This window comes from Trichomycterus rosablanca, chromosome 7 (assembly GCF_030014385.1).
Source record: "Trichomycterus rosablanca isolate fTriRos1 chromosome 7, fTriRos1.hap1, whole genome shotgun sequence".
NCBI lineage: Eukaryota > Metazoa > Chordata > Actinopteri > Siluriformes > Trichomycteridae > Trichomycterus > Trichomycterus rosablanca.
The window spans coordinates 5,568,698-5,592,227 of NC_085994.1; the positions used below are offsets into that span (position 1 = coordinate 5,568,698).

Sequence of the window (23,530 nt, forward strand, 5' to 3'; positions counted from 1 at the left end):
GGAGGAAACCCACACAGACACGGGGAGAACACGCAAACTCCACACAGAAAGGACCCGGACCGTCCCGCCTGGGGATCGAACCCAGGACCTTCTTGCTGTGAGGCGACAGTGCTACCCACCAAGCCGTTTTAATTATAAATAAATGAATGTTTTACCCTCCTAATTTCATAACAACTGTGATATAAAAGTGGGGTGTGGGCAAACTGTTGCATTTAGCTGGAATGTAGTCATGTCGTGTATGTAAAGGAATGTGTTCCTGCGCACACACACAAGAAAGTGCTCTTTAATAGTCTATTAATAATAGTTAAATCATTGTTATCATTTAAATGCAAATAAATAATAAAAAAACAGTGAAACAACTTGTGTATCATCACCTATAGGATGTTATGTGTAATTGTTAAGTGTATAACGCAGTAAGTACTGATTACACTAGCTACTAATATAAATCAGCTAAACAGATGAACATATTTTAATAAATAAAAGGATATTAGAGCAGAAAAGTGAACTATTTAAAGTAAAAAGCTCAGCATGTAAGTAAACATGAGCAGTTCGGGTTCTTTAGGTTACTCGTCCGAGTACACGTACAGGTCTCTCCAAACTAGTTAGCTGCTAGCCATCCAAACAGCCACGCGTGTGGTTTAATGCTAATAAGAGATTCAGAGAAGTCTAACAGGACATAATAAAGCATTTAAACACACAGTGAGATAAACTACATATTCGCCATAACACACGGTAAATAAAATGCATATTTTGTCTCCATGTCCACCGCTAGCTGGCTAGGAAAAGTAGCCTAGCTTCCCATTCCACCCTTACTTTTCCGCTATGTTTTTTTCCCTAACGCTGGACACACAAGTTCAGATAAACACACGTACGAGTACAAAACAAAACCTTCCTACCTAAATCGTCCATGCTGTTTCGGTTCCTCGCACGTTCGCGTCCACGTCGCCGCTCGGAGCTGTAAATTCTTCTGTGTGAGGCTGAAGTTTCCCTGAAGTTGTGCGGGTTCCTCAAGCGCGCAGGTCAGACTGAGCTCGGTCCGGTGCCGACATCAAAGCCGAGCGGCTCACTGCGCACGCGCGCCCTCTAGCGCCCATAGCAACATGAAATCCGCATTGTGTTCAAAACGATAGCAACCGGTATACAGTACTGTAAATCAGGGATGCCTAATGTACGACCGCGTATTAGGGCCACTTTAAAGAATTTTTTTTTTATTTTGATTTTGAGAATAAAGTCGTATAAGTTTCGATTTCGAGATTAAAGTCAAAATATTATGAGAATAAAGTCGAAATATTACGAGATTAAAGTCGAAATAATTACGAGATTAAAGTCGAAATAATTACGAGAATAAAGTCGAAATAATTACGAGATTAAAGTCGAAATGTTGTGGCCATAGCAACCTCCTTGTGTTAAAATGAGGGATGTTCATGATTTGTCATACTTTTATATCGGTTTCACAAATAAAGAAATCCCCAATCTCCTATAACATCAGCACCAGTTTGTTATTAGCGTCAGGGCGCTGAAACAGCTTTGTAATAATAAACTGTGTTTATTTAGAGGAACATGCGCCACCAGTGCGCTCGGCGTCTGTGTCGTCGCCAGTACTTCAACCGAGTCCCCAACACCTTATGGACTCGTACGATAAACTAAAGCCATACGGCGTCGCTATAAATGGTTGCATTGACATGTATAGTCTTCATGTCATGTGGATGGAAGTGTACAATACAAACAACCACCCAAAAATAATCACGGGTTACTGGATGACCACAATAACGCTCATTATAAGCTGCCCTCGGCGCTTGCGTGCCAATCCCGGTACTGAGACCCGACTTCCCGTCGTACTAATGCCTAGTTCACACTACACGATTTTTGCCCTGATTTTCGCTCGCTGACTGGTTTAGTTTATGGGCTCGGGAGCAACTCGGCGTTCGCTCGGCGATTTAAACTCGGCTCTCAATCGCGATGTGTAAACTACTAAACAACTCGATCCGAGCGGTGACCGAAGAGAGATTTCTAGCATGTCAAATATCTGGATCTGAGTTGCCTGACTGGCAACAGCTAATGAGAACGCAAGATACGGTGTGAGGGTAAACGCAGGGGAGGAGTGTAAAAAGTTGAGACGGGGCATAATATAGTTTATTAAAGCAATAAGCCACGAGAGGCCGTGCGTTACTGTGATTTTAGCACGGGGATGACGTTTTTGGCACGACGCGAAGCGGAGTGCCTAAAACTTCTTTCCCCGTGCTAAAATCGTAACAGTAACGTACGGTCTCGAGTGGCTTATTGCTTTTATAAAACGGAGTTCAACATAAAATATAATAAATACAACAATGTTTAATCATAAATGTATTTATTGTGTATAAACTTACAATAAAGCATTCTTCCGCGACGCAAGGTAATCCGATTAACAGTGTTGCTAGGCAACGTGAGGGCGAAAATAACATTAACTTTCTCTATTCAGTGGCGTATTAATATGGAATGATGTGAGGTGGTCCTAGGTGTGCGTTTATCGGGGATTTTACAACGGCTTCGAACGCGGCTCAGCCAATCAGATTTTAGGACCGGAACTATCCGTTTTATAAATCAGAATACATCGGCACAAACACAAGTTTTATACAGTATTTCTGACCTGATCTTTTACTACAAAACACCAACGTTGCATTGCCAAAAAATATTTATTATAAAATGGATAGTTCCGGTCCTAAAATCTGATTGGCTGAGCCGCGTTCGAAGCCGTTGTAAAATCCCTGATAAACGCACACCTAGGACCACCTCACATCATTCCATATTAATACGCCACTGAATCGAAAAAAGTTAATGTTATTTTCGCCCTCATGTTGCCTAGCAACACTGTTAATCGAACTATTTTGCGTCGCGGAAGAATGCTTTATTGTAAGTTTATACACGATAAATACATTTATGAATTAAACATTGTTGTATTTATTATATTTTTTGTTGACCGCCGTTTTATAAAAGCAATAAGCCACTCGAGACCGTGCATTACTGTTATGATTTTAGCACGGGGAAAGAAGTTTGTGATTTTGTGCTAAAATCACAGTAATGCACGGCCTCTCGTGGCTTATTGCTTTATTAACCCCCAACTCACTATAGAACAATCCATACTGTTCCTATTTTTCCTACTTGATTTTACGCTGCACATCAGTGCACAAACTTTGATCGCTCGCTACTTGTTGACGTGTATTTTTGGACGTGGTATCATTAAACCCCTCGTCACTTCTCGTGTTTGTTTTCGTGACAAAACGTAGTTTGGGAGACCAGAGAAGCTCGTCTGCGATTCCAGTTGGTGATAGATGGTGTAGTGTGAAACCCCCTTATCGCAGATGAGTTGTGTAGTGTGAAAGCCACACCGACTTGAAAGACTCCCGATTACAAGAGATCCAGTCGTGTAGTGTGAACTGTACAGCGACCTGACGACTTGGAAAGTCATGTAGTGTGAACTTGGCATAACACGTCGATCGCGATCTACCAGTCGATCGCACAGTGCACGCATTAGCTGACGCTTTTATCCAGAGCAACTTACAGTACTGTGGCAGCATATTGTCTGAGCAATTAAGGGTGAAGGGCTTTGCACAAGGGCCCAACAGTGGCAACCTAACAGAGGTGAATCAGAGTTGAATCAGCGACCTTTCAATTACTAGTCCAGTACTTTAACCGCTAGGCTGCAACTGCCTCTACAACTGCCCTCATTCAAACAGGTCAATGTGATTAACATGAAATCTGGCCACTGTTTGTTACCATAGCTATGCCTCAGCACACCTAAAGCTAATCTAGAAAGTTTTCATTCAACAGTAGCCAGTTTGCTACAATTTTGCACTTTTCCTTTTGTAACCTGCACGGTTTGTGAAGATGGGTCTGTTCAAAAACCTAATGAGCTGCCTTGCTGCCTAAGTAGGGAAGATTCTAATAAGTCATCGACTTATAAGTGCGGTTATTCGAGTGATTACATCAGCTTTTGCTTACTAAGCTAACACAGTTAGCCTCATGCCATTCAAACCATTGGGATGAGGTGGCACAACATGCTAGCTTGTCAACTAACATCTCCCTCCGTGTAACGAAAACGGTTAAATTCACTGACAAAACAGAATGTGCAAATGAATGACACTTGTGCACCTTTATACAAATTAAAAATCAATAAAAATGTATTGAAGTTTGAAAATAACTCTGTTCGTTGCTCCGCATCTGTCCGCCGTATTGGTAATTTTTTGTGAGAAAAGTTGTGCCGCACTGAATGCTGGGATTGCCTTCACTGCTAAGGCAGCATCGAATGCTCCCTCATTATTCAGGCAAAATATCATTCAAATGTAAGGTACCTTACCAGGCAGCATTTTAAGGCATCATCGTAGGATGATGTAAAATGCGTCTCTGTAGAGAGCTCACCTGAGGAAAAATATCCAAACATAAGAACGCAGTATGTACCACATATTTGACAGCATTTTTGGATCAACCTACTTGTGTGAATCAGCCTTTTCCCACATGAAAATAAGTCTAAATATCAGTCCACTCTTACTGAAGAACACTTGGAAGCTGCTTAGAAATTGGAATCGGCAGCTACCGTCCAGACTACACAAACCTGACTAATACCATTCAGTGCAAATCATCAGAATAAGGTTAGTGTAATGCTGAATATCAATATACTGAAGCACATTTAAAAAAGCTTCAAAGCTTTTCTAAAAAATTGTGAGGCTAACCTTTTTAAAAAAGTAGATCGCAATGACCTGTCGACTGAAATAGTAGATCTCAAGTCACAAAAGCACCCCTGCTGTAAATAAAGCTAGAGTCTGATTTCAGTCTTTATGGATTGATTGTTTAAATACTGTTGTCATATTGTCAAATACACTGATCAGCCATAACATTAAAACCACCTCCTTGTTTCTGCACTCACTGTCCATTTTATCAGCTCCACTTACCATATAGAAGCACTTTGCAGTTCTACAATTACTGACTGTAGTCCATCTGTTTCTCTACATGCTTTGTTAGCCCCCTTTCATGCTGTTCTTCAATGGTCAGGACCCCCACAGGAGCACCACAGAGCAGGTATTATTTAGGTGTTGGATGATTCTCAGCACTGCAGTGACACTGACATGGTGGTGGTGTGTTAGTGTGTGTTGTGCTGGTATGAGTGGATCAGACACAGCAATGCTGCTGGAGTTTTTAAACACCTTACTGTCACTGCTGGACTGAGAATAGTCCACCAACCAAAAATATCCAGACAACAGTGCCCCGTGACCACTGATGAAGGTCTAGAAGATGACCAACTCAAACAGCAGCAATAGATCACTCACATCTCTGACTTTACATCTACAAGGTGAACCAACCAGGTAGGTGTGTCTAATAGAGTGGACAGTGAGTGGACACGGTATTTAAAAACTACAGCAGCGCTGCTGTCTTATCCACTCATACCAGCACAACACACACTAACACACCACCACCATGTCAGTGTCACTGCAGTGCTGAGAATCATCCACCACCTAAATAATACCTGCTCTGTGATGGTCCTGTGGGGGTCCTGACCATTGAAGAACAGGGTGAAAGCAGGCTAAAAAGATATGTAGAGAAACAGATGGACTACAGTCAGTAATTGTAGAACTATAAAGTGCTTCTATATGGTAAGTGGAGCTGATAAAATGGACAGTGAGTGTAGAAACAAGGAGGTGGTTTTAATGTTATGGCTGATCGGTGTATACGTTGTACAGCTGTTGTTTGGTGCCAGATACTTTCACAGAATTGAATTAGAACACTAAATGTTGAGTTAGGACACCCACCACTTCACACGCTAAACCTCCAAACCCGCATCCCGTGGGCCGCTTGTGGCCTGTGAATCATGTAGGTGTGGCGTGCATATCTATACTGCAGACCTGTTGTTTTTAAACATAAATGCCTGTGCATTTAGCAAAACTTGTTTTGGAAACCCAGCACATGAAAAGGTTTAAAACTACTGCACTAAACAAAAACTAAACTGAAAAATAAATTAACATTACATATTGTATTACATAACAAAGCAATATGTTGTGCAGGAATTAGTTGTGGTCTGGTTTGTGTGTGTTGTTTTAAAAAAATGCTTTTGGAGTTTTAGCTAGGCTAGCTAATTAAAACTATATGGTCTGTTTAATTTGCACAGCGCACAGTTGCACAGTTTATATGTTTATAATTTATTTATTTATTAGGATTTTAAAGTCATGTTTTACACACTTTAGTTACATTCATGACAGAACAGGTAGTTACTTGTAGTAGGTAGTTACTAGTTACTTCCTTTGCACTACATTGATGTGTTTTGTGTGATGCTTGTGATGATTGTGAATTGCTGCTGTAACACTGAAATTTCCCTTTGGGGATCAATATACGTCAATTAATCTTCAATCAATCAAATGTACACTGATCAGCCATAACATTAAAACCCCCTCCTTGTTTCTTCACTCACTGTCCATTTTATCAGCTTCACTTACCATATAGAAGCACTTTGTAGTTCTACAATTACTGACTGTAGTCCATCTGTTTCTCTACATACCTTTTTAGCCTGCTTTCACCCTGTTCTTCAATGGTCAGGACCCCCACAGGACCATCACAGAGCAGGTATTATTTAGGTGGTGGATGATTCTCAGCACTGCAGTGACACTGGCATGGTGGTGGTGTGTTAGTGTGTTGTGCTGGTATGAGTGGATAAAACACAACAATGCTGATGAAGTTTTAAACACCTCACTGTCACTGCTGGACTGAGAATAGTCCACCAATCAAAAATATCCAGCCAACAGTGCCCCATGGGCAGTGTCCTGTGATTACTGCTAAAGGTCTAGAAAATGACCAATTCAAACAGCAGCAATAGATGAGCGATCGTCTCTGACTTTACATCTACAAGGTGGACCAACTAGGTAGTAGTGTCTAATAGAGTGGACAGTGAGTGGACATGGTATTTAAAAAATACCAGCACAACACACACTAACACACCACCACGTCAGTGTCACTGCAGTGCTGAGAATGATCCACCACCTAAATAATACCTGCTCTGTGGTGGTCCTGACCATTGAAGAACAGCATGGAGAGAAACAAATGGACCACAGTCAGTAATTGTAGAACTACAAAGTGCTTCTATATGGTAAGTGGAGCTGATAAAATGGATAGTGAGTGTGGAAACAAGGAGGTGGTTTTAATGTTATGGCTGATCGGTGTATATTTCAGGATGTACATGAGTAATGCAAGTCAGCTTACTGTGTGCAGATCTTAATCATTTATTGTGTAATGACAATGTACAGCACATTACTCATTTTCTAAAGGAATAATTCAGGTGCATAGTGAGAAGTTACTTATTTGTTGTTACTTTATTGCTGTGCAGTGTCAAACATACCTCCAACATTAATAAAGTGAGTGTACAAGTTCATGCTACCAAATACCAACTTGTCTCTCATGCTTTAAAAATACAGGGCATTACCTGACCAGTCAATAACATCTGGGCATTTGCTTTGCAGCATGTAAAGGTTTCACGTTTACACTTTATTGTACGATACCAGAATAAGTTAACTTTTGCAGTACAACAAAATAAAATTCTCATCCCTAACCAAACCCAAAGTCATAAGGCCACATTAAAAGTCTCTCGCTCCATTAAAAGTCTAGCGCTTTTAGTTTTTTCTCTTCCTGTTCAGTTAAAGGTTGCTGGGCCAAGATCTTGCCGTGGAGCCGGTGGTGTTTACCAATGCCTAATTTCGGTAAACCTCGATTCAAGCCCTCCAGCAGCACGCAGGACTTACACAGTAACTGGCTGGAGATGTAGCCGCAGCGTGAGCACGTTCCCTGCACGGGCATCTTAATGCCTTCCTTCACAGACAGATTCTCACCTGAATGAATGATGTCAATAATGGCACTGGGCCTGACCGCCTCCAGGTCTTTAAGGAAGGCACGCGCATGGCCGCGGTAGGCATTGGGTGAGTATATGCACTCGGTGGAAAAATAGTCCAGCTTTTTGAAGTAGGCGTAGAGAACAATCTCCTTCTCGTAGGCGTATTTGAGAGGCTTGCAGCGCGGTATAGCACCGTCTCCGTCACTGGCTGTACTGATCGCGGTGCAGCGACGCAGACGTGCAATGTCACCACGGAGCACATTCATTAGGACTGTCTCCGCCACGTCGTCTGCATTGTGACCTTAAATTATAAAATAAGAAATGCATTAGAAAGTTAATTTGGACAGGAAGTAGTCACTGCTAATGTTGTCTATGTGCTTTTGAATAAACATTATAATTCAATTGTGTGTCTATTTTTTCTATTTTTGTGTCAGATTGTCTTTTATTTATACATGTTTAGATATGTGAACAATTAAGTGCGACAAACATGCAAAATTAGAAGAAATGTTAAAAGAATTACTTTTATTGTCACGTACTTGTTTCTTACAAGCATATGGTTCCCAGTATTTCTGTACTGATGCATTATAGATTTCTGGTCTATAATTTAATACATGTATAGAGTAAAGCACAATAGTCTTTAACCGTGTTAAAAGTAAAACACACAAGCAAAAATTAAAGTGTAAAAATAAAACTAAAAACGTTGCAGATTCAAATAACTGATATTGGTAGTGATATAAAAATTCACTACAATACAGTTAATAACCGATTCAAAAATGTTCTCATCGATTTGAGATGTAAAATGAATCAATATTCACTTTAAACAGCAGAGGGCGCTGGCGCTATTCACCTCGCCTTGTTGAACGTCACTGGCGCTATACGCCTGGTTGCCAAATTCGGGGTTTTTCAGCCAAATTGGGCTTAATTCAAAATTGTTTCGCATAGTTTGTACCTACCTCAGAAATAAAAGGACAATTATTATATAGATAGATAAATAAAAGATAATCATAAATACAGTATTTAAATGTAAAAATTTTTTAAGAGAAATAATAAAAGGAAACTTTGTCATCATTGGTCTTCAATTTCAGTTTTCAAAAAATCGGGAAAAAATCATATCGTGACCCCAGTATCGTGAATCGCATCGCATCGTGGGTAGAGTGTATCATTTCATCCCTAGATATTGGTCAATGAAATCTGGAGTCATAAGTCATTTGATCCTTAGCCACATCCAACAATAAGCCACAGCTGCCTCAACAAGGTGAACCATGCATGTGCTTACCTTTTAAAGCTCTTAATCCAAATCACAAACACCGTATCATGACCCTTTTCTATATTTTTGATTAGCCATTATAAATAACTTAATTAAAAATATGTAATGCAGAATATAATAAATTATACATATGATTTGTTTTATAAAATAGAGATTGTATGGTGGGGTAGTTTCATCTTAAGGTTTACTTTCATGTGCATTTAATATTGCCATGTTAAAACAGCTTAAAATCGCAGTTGTAGCCAGTATAAGTGAATTTGCTAGATTATTGTTGTACTAAATCCTGACACATTGTGCACTACACACAAGATGTAAAGTCTGCATTCATCATTATTTTTTTATTTTTGTACTGACGTCTTATAGTGCCAATTTTGTTCATCAGATATATATGATTAAAGATGTATTTAAAATATATTTAATGTATAGCTCACTGGTTTTGACTCATGCTAGCTGTGTGTATGCATTTCTAATTTATTTTATTTATTAGGATTTTAACTAGAGATGTGCCGATCGGGGTTTTTGGCACCGATTCCGATCTCCTTTCAGGGACATCGGCCGATAGCCGATTCCGATGGGGGGGGGGTGATTAGCAGTAAATAAACTTAAAAAGAGCCTCACAGTGAAGATAAACCGGAGCAGTGCGCGCGCGTGTGTGTGTTTGTGCCTTTAGAAGAGACGCTTTGTTCACAGTATCGCTATAAGTGATTCATTGATTCATGAGTTGATTTGTTTTTATGTGAAGCGTAAGTTTCTCTTCTCAGTTATCTCTCCGTGTTTACTGTTATTAATTAAGTCGTGGTTTTAAATAAACACCAGCTACTACAGAACATTTTGTGTGACTCTCTTTAATTAAAAAGCTTCATTAAAAAGCTATTACCACAGATCTGTAACCGAGTCAGACTCGTTCCGTCTAAGGAGCTAAAAGTTTTCTAAAAGTTCAGCAGATGATCCTGAACTAACGAATTTGGTAATGAATAAACTTTTGCCTCGGATTGGCTCTGTAACGTCTTCTGTTCTCATCTACATCACAAGTAAGAACCGCTTACGATTTACCAAAGTGAACCAGGAGTTTATATAACGTGCTGATAGAATCGACTCAGATGTGACCGGGTTGAATTATCTTTTTAAAGTAAATATTACAATCAGCAAAATTACATCGTAAGAGCTTTCACGATGGTTTCTGTACGATGGTTGATGAATGGTGATGTGATGGTTGGTGCTTCGTAGCTCAAAGTCTGGATCAATCCACTGAGCTGTTAACTTAACGTGATCTTTATATATCACACGATCGGATCGGCTACTTTCAGGAAATATCGCCGATCGCATATTTTTATTTTATTTTTTATTTTTATTTTTTATTATTATTTTTCTCCGAATTTTCTCCCCAATTTTTCTCCCAATTTTTAGCGCTTCCAATCTGTCTTCCGCTGCTAACAGGCACACCAGACCTGCATCCAAGGAGAGCACGCCGCTGCCCCACGCCTTCTTTACACGTGTACAGCCCTCCTCTTCTCGTCCGTGCATTCTGCACGGGCGTCTCTTCTGCAAATCAGGGTCCTTACACAGCGCATGAAGACCCACCCACCCACATATAGTCCGGTCCCCTACCCTGCAGGCACTGCCAATTATGCCCGCCAGATGGCGCCCAGCCGACCGGTGGCAACACCGAGCCTCGAACCGGGAGGTTCAGAAACTCGGTGCTGGTGCGTCAGCGGAATATCCCGCTGCGCCACCTGGGCGCCCTCCGATCGCATATTTTGATTAAAAATCGGCCGATACCGATTCGTAGCCGATCGATCGTCCCATCTCTAATTTTAACATCATGTTTTACACTTTGGTTACATTCATGACAGGAACAGGTAATTACTGGTTACACAAGATTCATCAGTTCACAAGTTTAATGTCAAACACAGTCACAGACAATTTTGTATCTCCAATTTACCTCACCTGCACGTCTTTGGACTGCTGGAGGAAACTCCACACAGAAAGGACCCAGACCGCCCCACTATCATGAAATTAAGTGAGATTACCAATAAATACCTAAATAAAAAAATAAGTGGCACCATGAATCATCATGCATACTAAAACTATGCTACAGTAACAGTTCACAGCTGTAAGGTCATTTTTTACTCTGTACAACTGCTAATACAAAATTTTACTTTTACTCTGTTTTTAGTTTGCCAATGCAATGATGCACCAGTTTGAGGTGAGTAACATACCTGACTGTTGAATACAAAACCCTACACAGTTGTCACAGTTTTCAGCACATACTGTTAAAACATTAAAATATTACATAAAAGTAACCCTTAAGCACCATTGGTACTAATGTCCAAAAGACATAATAAATGGACATAATGTTAAAAAAAGAAAATAACCACTCGATTGTCTTTGTTGGCAGTTGTAGCCTAGTGGCTACGGTACTGTAGTAGTAATTAGAAGGTTGCTGGTTCAAGCCCCACCACTGCCAAGTTGCCACTGGTGGGCTCTTGAGCAAGGTCCTTAACCCTCAATTGCTTGGACTGGATAGTGTCATATGATAAAATCTGCTAAATGCTAAATATTTTGTTCTGAATCACAGTGGGTACCCACAGGATGCACAAGTTCCTACCCGGTTCATTTTATGATGGTCTACTTCGCCCCTTAGTGGTCAAAATGTGCATCGGTTACCTTTAACAGTTAAATTATTTATTTATTATGATCTAAACGTCATGTTTTACACACTTTGGTTACATTCATGACAGGACAGGTAGTTACTGGTTACACAAAATTCATCAGTTTAAGTCTTTCAATGTTAAACACAGTCCTGGACAATTTAGTATCTCTAGTTCACCTCACTTGCATGTCTTTGGACTGTGAAAGGAAACCGGAGCTCCCGGAGGAAATCCACACAGACACGGGGAGAACATGCAAACTCCACACAGAAAGGACCAGGACCGCCCCACCTGAGGATCGAACCCAGGACCTTCTTGCTGTGCCGCCTCACACATGATAAAAGCATCTGCTAAATGTAAATCAATTTTATTTTCTGTGTTGTGACTCACTACTGGGTACTGGATGCACAGTTTCCTACCCGGTTCATTTTATGATGGTCTACTTTGCCGCTTAGTGGTCAAAAAGTGCATTGGTTCCCTTTAACAGTTTGTTTATTTATTTATTAGGATTTAAACGTCATGTTTTGCACACTTTTGGTTACATTCATGACACAAGATTCATCAGTTCACAGGTTTAACGTCAAACACAGTCATGGACAATTTTGTATCTCCAGTTCACCTCACTTGCACGTCTTTGGACTGTGGGAGGAAACCGGAGGCTCCGCAGGAAATCCAAACACTGTCAGACACAGGGAGAACATGCAAACTCCACACAGACAGGACCCGGATCGAACCCAGGACCTTCTTGCTGTTTGGCGACAGTGCTACCCACCTGTAACAGATCTAAACAAGCATACCTGTGCAGATCTTGTCCACTTTCAGCATCATGGCTCCTCTATCCAGGGCCTGTCTGCGGAACACACCGCAGAAGGTGCAGTTGTTCTTCAGGCCCACTTGCTTGACGATGGCGTCCATGGTCCAACCGTAAAGCTCCTCATAAGAGACGATGGTGAGGGGCAGGTCGTACTGCTGCTGGTTCCTCTTCACCGTCTCTAGAGAATCGTCCCGGTAGCCCGTGATGCCCTCGTCCACGGAGATGAGCAGCAGGTTCAGACCGTAATCATACCGCTCGTTCAGCACTTTCAGCATATGAGCCAGGACGGTAGAGTCCTTCCCCCCGGATGCACCGATCCCCACGGTCTCTCCGCGGTTAAACAGCCGGGACGACACGATGGTTTGGTGGATCTCTTCTTCAAACGCCCAGAAGAAGCAGGACTTGCAGAGCGAGTGGCCGGTCTTGGGCCGCTTGAGAACGGCTCGGTTTTGCGCACAGCTGCTACACCGGACAGGCATTATGATCGAGACTGTTTACACCCGTGATTAGACCTAAATCCGCCTGATACTCAGAACTTACCGTGATACCAACTTTAACTAATCACAAGCGAAATAAAACGTTATGGAAAACAAAGATCAATAACAGATCACGCTTCCCTAAACAGTACATGAGAATTAGGCTCACACAAGGTAATCAAGATCTGATTCGTTTAACGCACTTACAGCTTGATTCAACGCACCTGGAACAACGTTACTTACAATTACATGGTTAGTATAAGTTACCAATGTCTAGTTTACCAACTTAATCAAATAAAACGCTTGATCTAACTCCTAGCTGTAAGGCGCATGCTTCCCACTTCTGCTGTAGAGAAAACACAAACTGGTGCACTACCGTCTTCTTCTTCTTCTTCTTGTTGGTTTATTGGCGGGTGACATCTCTTTGGTGCATACCGCCACCTACTGCACAGGAGTGTGTAAAGGGATTTAACAGGCTATGTTTTCTAGGTCTTAGATTCTTTTAATTAAACCTGTATCATTAAGGAATATAATTAATGATTTAATTCGGTCACACTGCATCTCTTCTTCTTTAAGAATATTTCCTATTTCATTCCCTTCCTCCCTTTCTTGCCATTGGTGTCTATATTTTGTGTATTTATTGCATTTAAATAATACATGATTTACATCTTCTTGGACGTGACATACATTACATAACCCATTGCCTTTCCCTATTAACCGTAGTGTGTTATTAAGACCTGTGTGACCCAACCTTAATCTACTATATACAATCTCTTCCCTTCTGTTGATACCTATTGATGATGTCCTTTCCCCCCACACCTTTCCTTGAATTGAATAATATTGCCTGGCATTATATTCTGTTTCCCATTCATTTTGCCATTTCAGTATAACTTCAGATTTAATTTTGGTTTTAGCTTCTCCCTTCCCTATTGGAATTTTAATTTCTATATTTCCTTTTCCTAGCGCTTTTTTAGCTAATTTATCAGCCATTTCATTTCCTTTAATACCAACATGTGATGGAACCCAACAAAACTGAACTATTATTCCAAGGTTCTTTAAATTCAGTAAAATATGCCTAACCTCCATAATTAAATCCTCTCTTATTGATTTACCTGTTTCAAAGCTCATTAAAACTGCTAGTGAGTCACTACATATAACTGATCTAATTGGTTTGATTTCTTCGATCCACCTCAGAGCGGTTATTATTCCAATCATTTCTATTGAGTAAATTGATAAAAAATTGCTTACTCTGTATCCATACTTTTTCTTAAAATTTGGAATATAGATCCCTATTCCACAATGATCATTTTCTGGATCTTTTGACCCATCTGTAAAAATTTTAAGAAAGCCATAATATTTAGATATAAGGTACCGTTGACTGCATTCTGCAAGACTTTGTTCATTCTCTTTCAGTAATTTAATATCAACAGTTGGAGTTGGTAGTATCCATGGTGGAACCCTACTTATCACTAATGCAGGACTAAATTTAAAATCCTTAATTCCATACCTTTCTGCTGTGCTATTAATGTTCCATCCAAAACCATTACTCTTTGTTTGATATTCCCAACATTCATTTAAAACTGATAAAGATGGATTACACACACTCCCTTTCAGCCTTACCCAGTATGTTAAGGATAATTGATCATATCTTAGTTTAAATGGGGTTTCTTTAGATTCTACTAGAAGTGCACATGTAGGTGTTGTTTTAATGGCTCCTAAAGCAATCCTTATTCCTTTATACTGAATCCTGTCTAAACTTCTGAGAGATGTTATGCATGCTGACCTATATACTATGCATCCATAATCTATGGTTGATCTGATTAGTGCTTTATATATATTCATCAAGGATTGTTTGTCTGCACCCCAGTATTGCCCTGAGATCATCCTCATGAGATTTAGTACCTTTTTGCATTTGGTTTCTACATGTACTATATGATGTTTCCATGTCATTTTTTCATCCATCCAGATTCCTAGGTATTTAAATTGTTTCACTCTTTTAAGTGGTTGGTTATATAACATTATTTTAAAGTTGTCTGGTACTTTCCTTCCAGTAAAAAACATCACTTTAGATTTTTGCATGGAGAATTTAAAACCCCAGTCCATTCCCCATTGCTCTAATATTTGCATTTCTTTTTGTATGATTTCTGCTATATATGGAACATTACGTCCCCTTTTCCAAATCACAGCATCATCGGCATATAATGTGCACTACCGTCACCAACTGGTCTGGAGTATAAAGGTGGGTACATGGATGTGCCCTGTTATGGACTGCCTACCCTGCCAGAGGTGTTTCATGCACTTTGCCTTATGTATCTAAAATGAATAAATAAATAGATATCTAAAATACAACTTAATTATTTAAGCAGCAATTAGTAAAGTCACCAATTAAAATGGTTTAGACATTTCAGGTACTAACTTTTCTAAAGCTGGATTGTGGCTCACCTCAGTATTTACATTTACAGCATTTAACAGACCCTTTTATCCAAAAGCAACTTACAGTGCTGTGACAGCATACTGTCTAAGCAATTGAGGGTTAAGGGCCTTGCTCAAGGGTCCAACAGTGGCAACCTGGCAGCTGTGGGGCTTGAACCAGGGACCTTTTAATTACAAGTCCAGGACCTTAACCACTAGACTAGAACTGCCCTGCAAATGGTATGTTTGCAGTGGGGCTGGGTGATACTGCATAATTTGTAAATCATTAACTATTCTTAATTCCATTACATTATTACGTTACATCTTAATTCCATTACATCTTCATTCCATTACATGATTCCATTACATTCTTAATTACATTACATTATTATTTATTAACTATTCTTAATTACATTACATTATTACATTACATCTTAATTACATTACATCTTAATTACATTACATGATTACATTACATCTTAATTACATTACATCTTCATTCCATTACATGATTACATTACATTCTTAATTACATTACATTATTATTTATTAACTATTCTTAATTCCATTACATTATTACATTACATCTTAATTCCATTACATCTTCATTCCATTACATGATTCCATTACATTCTTAATTACATTACATTATTATTTATTAACTATTCTTAATTACATTACATGATTACATTACATCTTAATTACATTACATCTTAATTACATTACATGATTACATTACATCTTAATTACATTACATCTTCATTCCATTACATGATTACATTACATTCTTAATTACATTACATTATTATTTATTAACTATTCTTAATTACATTACATTATTACATTACATCTTAATTACATTACATCTTAATTACATTACATGATTACATTACATCTTAATTACATTACATTATTATTTATTAATTATTCTTAATTACATTACATTATTACGTTACATCTTAATTCCATTACATCTTCATTCCATTACATGATTACATTACATTCTTAATTACATTACATTATTATTTATTAACTATTCTTAATTACATTACATTATTACATTACTATCTTAATTACATTACATCTTAATTACATTACTTCTTCATTCCATTACATGATTACATTACATTCTTAATTACATTACATTATTATTTATTAACTATTCTTAATTACATTACATCTTCATTCCATTACATCTTCATTCCATTACATGATTACATTACATTCTTAATTACATTACATTATTATTTATTAACTATTCTTAATTACATTACATTATTACATTACATCTTAATTACATTACATCTTAATTACATTACATTATTACATTACATCTTAATTCCATTACATGATTACATTACATTCTTAATTACATTACATTATTATTTATTAACTATTCTTAATTACATGATTACATTACGTCTTAATTACATTACATCTTAATTCCATTACATGATTACATTACATTCTTAATTCCATTACATGATTACATTACATTCTTAATTACATTACATTATTATTTATTAACTATTCTTAATTACATAACATGATTACATTACATCTTAATTACATTACATCTTAATTACATTACATGATTACATTATATTTTTAATGACATTACATTATTATTTATAAACTATTCTTAATTACATTACATGATTACATTACGTCTTAATTACATTACATTATTATTTATTAACTATTCTTAATTACATTACATGATTACATTACATCTTAATTACATTACATCTTAATTACATTACATGATTACATTACATTTTTAATGACATTACATTATTATTTATAAACTATTCTTAATTACATTACATTAAGCAACTGAAAACTTGACTATTTAATTGAGTGTTTTGTTTTTAATTAGGAGGGACTGTAGCGGTGGAAAAACAGTAACAGCGCCATCTATAGATCAAATAGTGCAAATAATGTTTACTTAACAATAGCAGCTTTTTAAAGCTCACAAGCAACTCCCACTTTGAATAATGTAAGAGAGAAGTGAAAAATCACTGTCTTTGTTGAAAGGAACACAAGCCTATTTGCTTTTTCAGGCTTAAGAGATTCGATGTATCAACAGGTAAGGTTTCCAGCTGTACTGAAAAGAGTGGGGGGTTGGGAGGAGGGTCATGAAAAACAAAGGGTGTGTTTGAAAACATAGTGAGCTGCCTTGCTGTCTTACTGCCTACACAGGCAGCTGCCTCAGTAGATAGGATTCTAATAAGTCATTGACTTAAGTGTGGTTATTTGAACACACTACTTAGACAGTGACTCCATCAGTTTTCGCTAGCTAAGCTAACACAGTTAGCCTCATGCCATTCAAACCAATGCAATGGGGTGGCACAACCCTCTAGCATGTCAACTAACATCTCCCTCCATGTACTATAAATGGTTATATTTGCTGACAAGCCCAAATTTGCAAATAAAAACACAAGTTTATACAAATTAAAAATCAATGATAATTTATTTACGTTTTAAGATACCTTGCTAGTGAGGATATTAAGGCATCTAGGATTTTGAACAGCCTACTTCTCGGGACAGCACGTAGGATGACGTAAAATGCGTCTATGTAGAGAGCGCACTAGGTTTTTGAACAAACCCTTGTCCTTGATTGAAACAATACTGTTGTTTTATACTTAAAGCATCCCGGTGATAGCAAAACAAAACATATACTAACATTATTGCTTAAAGGTTAAACATTAAATATTCTGCTGGTCACACAATAGTTTTGGCATGTGTAAAGCACCTGTACAAACTCCCCTTACCCTATCATCGCACAGGCACTTGTTTCTTCTCAATCGAAACAAGTCTGGCCTAGCCTGCCTAAACCCTGGCTAACCCTAATTTTATTACTGATTTGCATACGTGCTTCCTTTAAGCTACACAAACAGCCACCACTATGAAAAGTCCCTCCTTTGTAATCTTAAAATCACCTTATCATGACTTACTATACCAACAATAAATCAGATAACATTATTCAGAAAGGAGAACTGTGTACAAAGCAGGAGTCAGAGAATAACAGAGACAGGCAACTGCATTAGGGCAGAAGTAACACCGCACTGCGTGCAATGGTCAAGAAACAGAAAACAAACAAACTTGAGAAACTTGAGAAGAAACAAAATAGCTACTCAGTCCACCACTAATTTATAACCAAAACACTCACAAGAAAAACCAAACAGGGCCATACAGGGCAACTCAGAAAAACAGCTGTGTCAACAACCCAGGAGTCAGCCATGCCGTCCATGTGAAAACTATGAACAGGGGTGCCCATACTTTCGTGGCTTAAGATCTACTGTTTCAGTCGACAGGTCATCACGATCTACTTTTTAAGGTTGGCCTCATCATTTTTCAGAAAAGCTTGAAGCTTTTTTAAATGTGCTTCAGTTCCTATAATGATATTCAGCATTACACTGACCTTATTCTGATGATTTGCACTGAATGGTGTCAGTCAGGTTTATGTAGTCTGGACAAAAGTCCTCCAAGTGTTCATCAGGAAGGGTGGACTGATATTTAGACTTGTTATTTTTATGTGGGAAAAGGCTGATTCACACAAGTTAAATCCAAAAATGCTGTCAAATATGTGGCACATTTTTTTATGTTTGGATATTTTTCCTCAGCCAGCAAGTCCCAAAATTGTCCAGCAGAGGCGCTTGACTTCATATGAATGTCAGATTGTAGGGTTAAAATTTCTGTATGTAACATGAGATGTGAATATTCCCCATCAGTTCTTCCACATATGAATGAAACAGCGTCTCTGCGGTGTTCCTGTCCGAATCAAACCGTTTTTGGTTTCTTTGTGCTTGGTTGTGCACTCTTCACAATCTTCACAAACTGTGTAGGTTACAACAGGAAAAATGCAAAAATGGCACAAACTGACTAATGATGAATGAAAACTTTCTAGATTAGCGGTGCTTTAGGTGGGCTGAGGCGTAGCTATGGTAACATACCGCAAATTGAAGAAACAGTGGCCACATTTCATGTCAATCACGTTGACCTATTTGAATGAGGGCAGTTGTAGGGGCAGTTGCAGCCTAGCGGTTAAGGTACTGGACTAGTAATTGAAAGGTCGCTGATTCAAGCCCCACCTCTGCTAGGTTGCCACTGTTGGGCCCTTAAGAAAGGCCCTTAACCCGTAATTGCTCAGACAATATACTGTCACTGTACTGTAAGTCGCTTTGGATAAAAGCGTCAGCTAATTGCCGAAAATGTAAATGTAAATGGTTAAGGCGTGATCTACCAGCATGCACTGTGCGAACTACTGGTAGATTGCGATCAACGTTTTGGGCACCCCCGAACTAAAGGATGAATGTGGCAGCTATAGAAATCAGAAAACTGCAACTCAGTTCCTGGAGAACTGAGTTAAAGAATGCCAGCAAGGGAGCTAGCAGAAGTGACAGTTAGTATGCCAGGGAGTCAGTGGGATCAGCCCTCAGGGATCCTTTCAAAGCGGTGGTGTATCGTAACGGTTTTGAGAAACGTCTATCAAAATGATGCTCAAGAAATGCAGTTTCAGTCAGAATGCTTGTTATGTAAACTGCTGTATACTAGTACACCATAATCAGTGTGCGAGCATGTCTTGATCTACTTAAATAACTGTTATTATTCCAGCTTCTTTAGTCTGCTCCCATCAGGAAGGAGACTGCGGAGTCTCCGAGCCAAGACCAGCCGACTGAGGGACAGCACCATCCACCAGGCTGTCAGGATCCTCAACTCTCTTCCTGTTCTGCCCCCCTTCCCCCTTCTGCCCCCTATGTCCATCTCACGAACCTAACCCCCCCCAATCAATACCACAAACCCTACATCCCCAGTACCTACTTAATGCACACATCACTTTAAACTATCTATAAATCATCTAATTTGCACTGCCATTGTAATTGCACTGGTTTGACACAAAGACTTCTAAATCTGCATTGTCATTTTAAATGTCTAGGTTTTTAATATTGGGACCTCTATTTTTCAATTGTTATATTTTAGTGCTATATTTTTCATACTTCTTGTGTCAGTGTATATATATTTGCGCTTTAGTGTGTTTATTCTAGTGTGTTTATTCTATTTTTACATTCTTCTTATTCTAGGTTTATTGTCTTTTAATTAATGTTTAGTGTTGCACCATGGGTCAGAGAGTAACTTAATTTCAATCCTCTGTATGTCCTGTACATATTGCAGTACTGACAATAAAGCAACTTTGACTTTGACTTTAATTTTAATTCATTTCAAAACAGAACGTAACAGCTTCTTTAGGGCAGAATGGTGGCTAAGTGGGTAGCACTGTCGCCTCACAGCGAGAAGGTCCTGGGTTCGATCCCCAGGTGGGGCGGTCCGGGTCCTTTCTGTGTGGAGTTTGCATGTGTCCCGTGTCCGCGTGGGTTTTCTCCCACAGTCCAAAGACGTGCAAGTGAGGTGAACTGAAGATACTAAATTGTCCATGACTGTGTTTGATATAACCTTGTGAACTGATGAATCTTGTGTAATGAGTAACTACCGTTCCTGTCATGAATGTAACCAAAGTGTAAAACGTCCTAATAATAATAAGTTAAACTTATATAGCGCCTTTCTCAATGCTCAAGGACGCTTTACAACATTTTACAATACAATACAATACAATACTTTTACAATACAATACAAAAACTATGAAAAATGCTCAGTAAAGAGAAGTGTTTTAAGCAAAGATTTGAAAATAGTGAGGGAAGACGCAGAGCGGAGAGCCAGAGGAAGGGAATTCCAGAGGCGAGGGGCAGCACAGGTGAATGAACGGCCACCCATAGCCCGCTTGAACCTGGGTACAGCCAATAAGTCAGAGTCAGAGGACCTAAGACTGCGACAGGAAGAGTGATACGTAATAAACAAACAAACAAACACAACAGAACTTAACAGCTGCTTTAAAATGTAGTTAGTCAAGACAGACCTTCCTCATGCAGCTTAACTACACCAATGCTATCCTTTGAAGAAATATCTACTACACACAACACAGCAAAGTGGCTTAAGAGCTACATTCTTGGTTGAATTTGAATGATTACAAAGCATTTTTAGATCATTTTAAATAAAACAAAAAAAAAGTAAAACACAATTATATTCTGGAAGAGCTGAGATGATTCTAAAAGTGGATGTTTATCAGTCTAGAAATGGTTACATCATCATTTTGTATGTTCTTTGAGGCTTTAAAATCATTTAGCTCTGCCATAGTGCCATTATCTATATATTCGGAACAGTGTGAATGTTTCCAGGGGTGGCGAGCCTGCTGAAATGTCTTCATAATGTAAAAAAGAATGTAAATTACCTCACAATATGAAAGAGACCATAGAGAGAAATAGGATTCATATAACAACAGCAAGAAGGAAAACTCAGGCATCAGTCTCATCTAATTCTAGCAAAAAAGCACACAGTTAATCACCAATCTTTTGGAATAATGATATGTGGACAAAGAAATCAATATTGGTACAGAACATGATTCCTCTGCTGTAAATGATTGTGATTTAATTTCTCTATATGGAACCAGGTTCTAAGTTTGGGATTGACCCTTAGCTCTAAATAAGTGAAAATAAGGAACTGACTCGTTTTTTAAATAATATTTTATGCATTTTCTCCCATTTTCTTCCAATTTAGTGTAGTCAGTTTGTCTTCCGCTGCTGGGGGATCCCTGATTGCAGTCGAGGTGGGTATATTGCTGCTCACGCCTCCTCCAACCCGTAGGCAGGAACCCTTTTTCACCTATGCACTCTGCACAGGCGCCTCTCTATCTGCTCACCGCACAACAAATTTTTTGCCTCTTGAACACTGTTAGGTGTTTCTTATAGATTTTTGGGTGCTGATCACGAATATCACATCAAAATTTACGTATCACGTACCGTTTAAGAGAAATCTTCAGTTTTATCATAATTTTTGCTTAAATTTTTATCCAAACATCTCACTCCAGTAAGTGACTCATCAGCAACAGTTTGTGCAGCTTGGGCATGTCCAGGCATGTATAATCAGACCAGGTTGGAAGCTTTTCTGTGGAAATATGACATCTTGGGCATGCCTGGGCAAGTCAGAACGAGCTTGGCACTTTCTCAGCATGCTATAAAGGTGGCTTGCATAAACCGATCCTGCTCATTTGGTTAATACAGAAAGCTAGTGTGTATGTGTGCATCATTCTAGTAAAGTACAGTGTCTGTATCAATATAACAGTAAGTAAATTTAATGCTATAGCCGTTTTGCTGTCTGGCGATATGTCTCGTCAATGTCGTAACAGCCGCGACACATTCTGCTATATCTGTGGCGAATATACACTTGCGTCTCAGAGACGTTCTATAACTGCTCTTGTGAAGAAAGCTTATCATCTGTATTTCGGCTGCAAAATTGGTGACCAAGACAAGGAATGGGCGCCTCACATTTGCTGCACAACATGCGCTGTCAATCTAAGAGCCTGGCTCAGAGGCACTCGTAAGAGTATGCCGTTTGCTGTTCCGATGATCTGGCGAGAACAAAAAGACCATGTGACGGACTGTTATTTTTGTTTGACTAATGTATCTGGTTTCTCTGCCAAAAACAAGAAGTCAATTGAATATCCTAATCTGCCTTCAGCAATGAGACCTGTGCCACATGACGACAGTCTCCCAATTCCGAAACCACCCGAGGATTGGACCTTAGACGAACCAGATGAAGAAACTCCAGTGCAGGGTACTGACAGTGACACTGACCCAAATTTTGAACCTTGCACATCTGATAACACAGTCAGAATTGAACGATTTGGTCAGAGATTTGGGTCTGTCAAAAGCAAAAGCCGAGTTGCTGGGTTCCAGGCTGCAGGGATGGTGTCTGCTGTCACCAGGTACGAAAATTTCTATGTTTAGAAGCCGACATCATGATATCACCAAATTTTTTGCACAAGTCGACAGTCTCTGTTTCTGTTGTAACATTGAAGGATTGTTCTCGGCCTTGGGTTGTGATCACAATCCGGAAGAGTGGCGTCTCTTCATTGATTCGTCAATGCTAAGCCTGAAAGCTGTTCTGCTACACAATGGCAACGTTTATCCGTCAGTACCTGTTGGCTACGCAGCACACATGAAGGAAACG

The 23,530-nt window shown here is 38.9% G+C and overlaps 2 protein-coding genes across 3 annotated transcripts in view; both read right to left on the reverse strand.

Moving 5' to 3' along the window:
- The window catches only part of pxnb (paxillin b), a 45,969-nt gene extending 44,961 nt beyond the window's left edge, over nt 1–1,008 (reverse strand). For both annotated transcript variants that reach the window (XM_062998892.1, XM_062998891.1), the window contains exon 1: nt 897–1,008. In XM_062998892.1, coding sequence (XP_062854962.1) covers nt 897–909 — 13 coding nt within the window. In that variant the 5' untranslated portion in view covers nt 910–1,008. The remainder of the gene's footprint in view (nt 1–896) is intronic.
- Nucleotides 1,009–7,312: 6,304 nt separating this feature from the next.
- Nucleotides 7,313–13,400, reverse strand: ctu1 (cytosolic thiouridylase subunit 1 homolog (S. pombe)). Its single transcript, XM_062998298.1, has 2 exons — nt 12,562–13,400; nt 7,313–8,147 (listed from the first exon to the last, which is right to left on the reverse strand). The coding sequence occupies exons 1-2, from the start codon at nt 13,055–13,057 to the stop codon at nt 7,612–7,614; spliced, it is 1,032 nt and encodes a 343-aa protein (XP_062854368.1). The 5' UTR covers nt 13,058–13,400; the 3' UTR covers nt 7,313–7,611.
- Nucleotides 13,401–23,530: the final 10,130 nt, after the last annotated feature.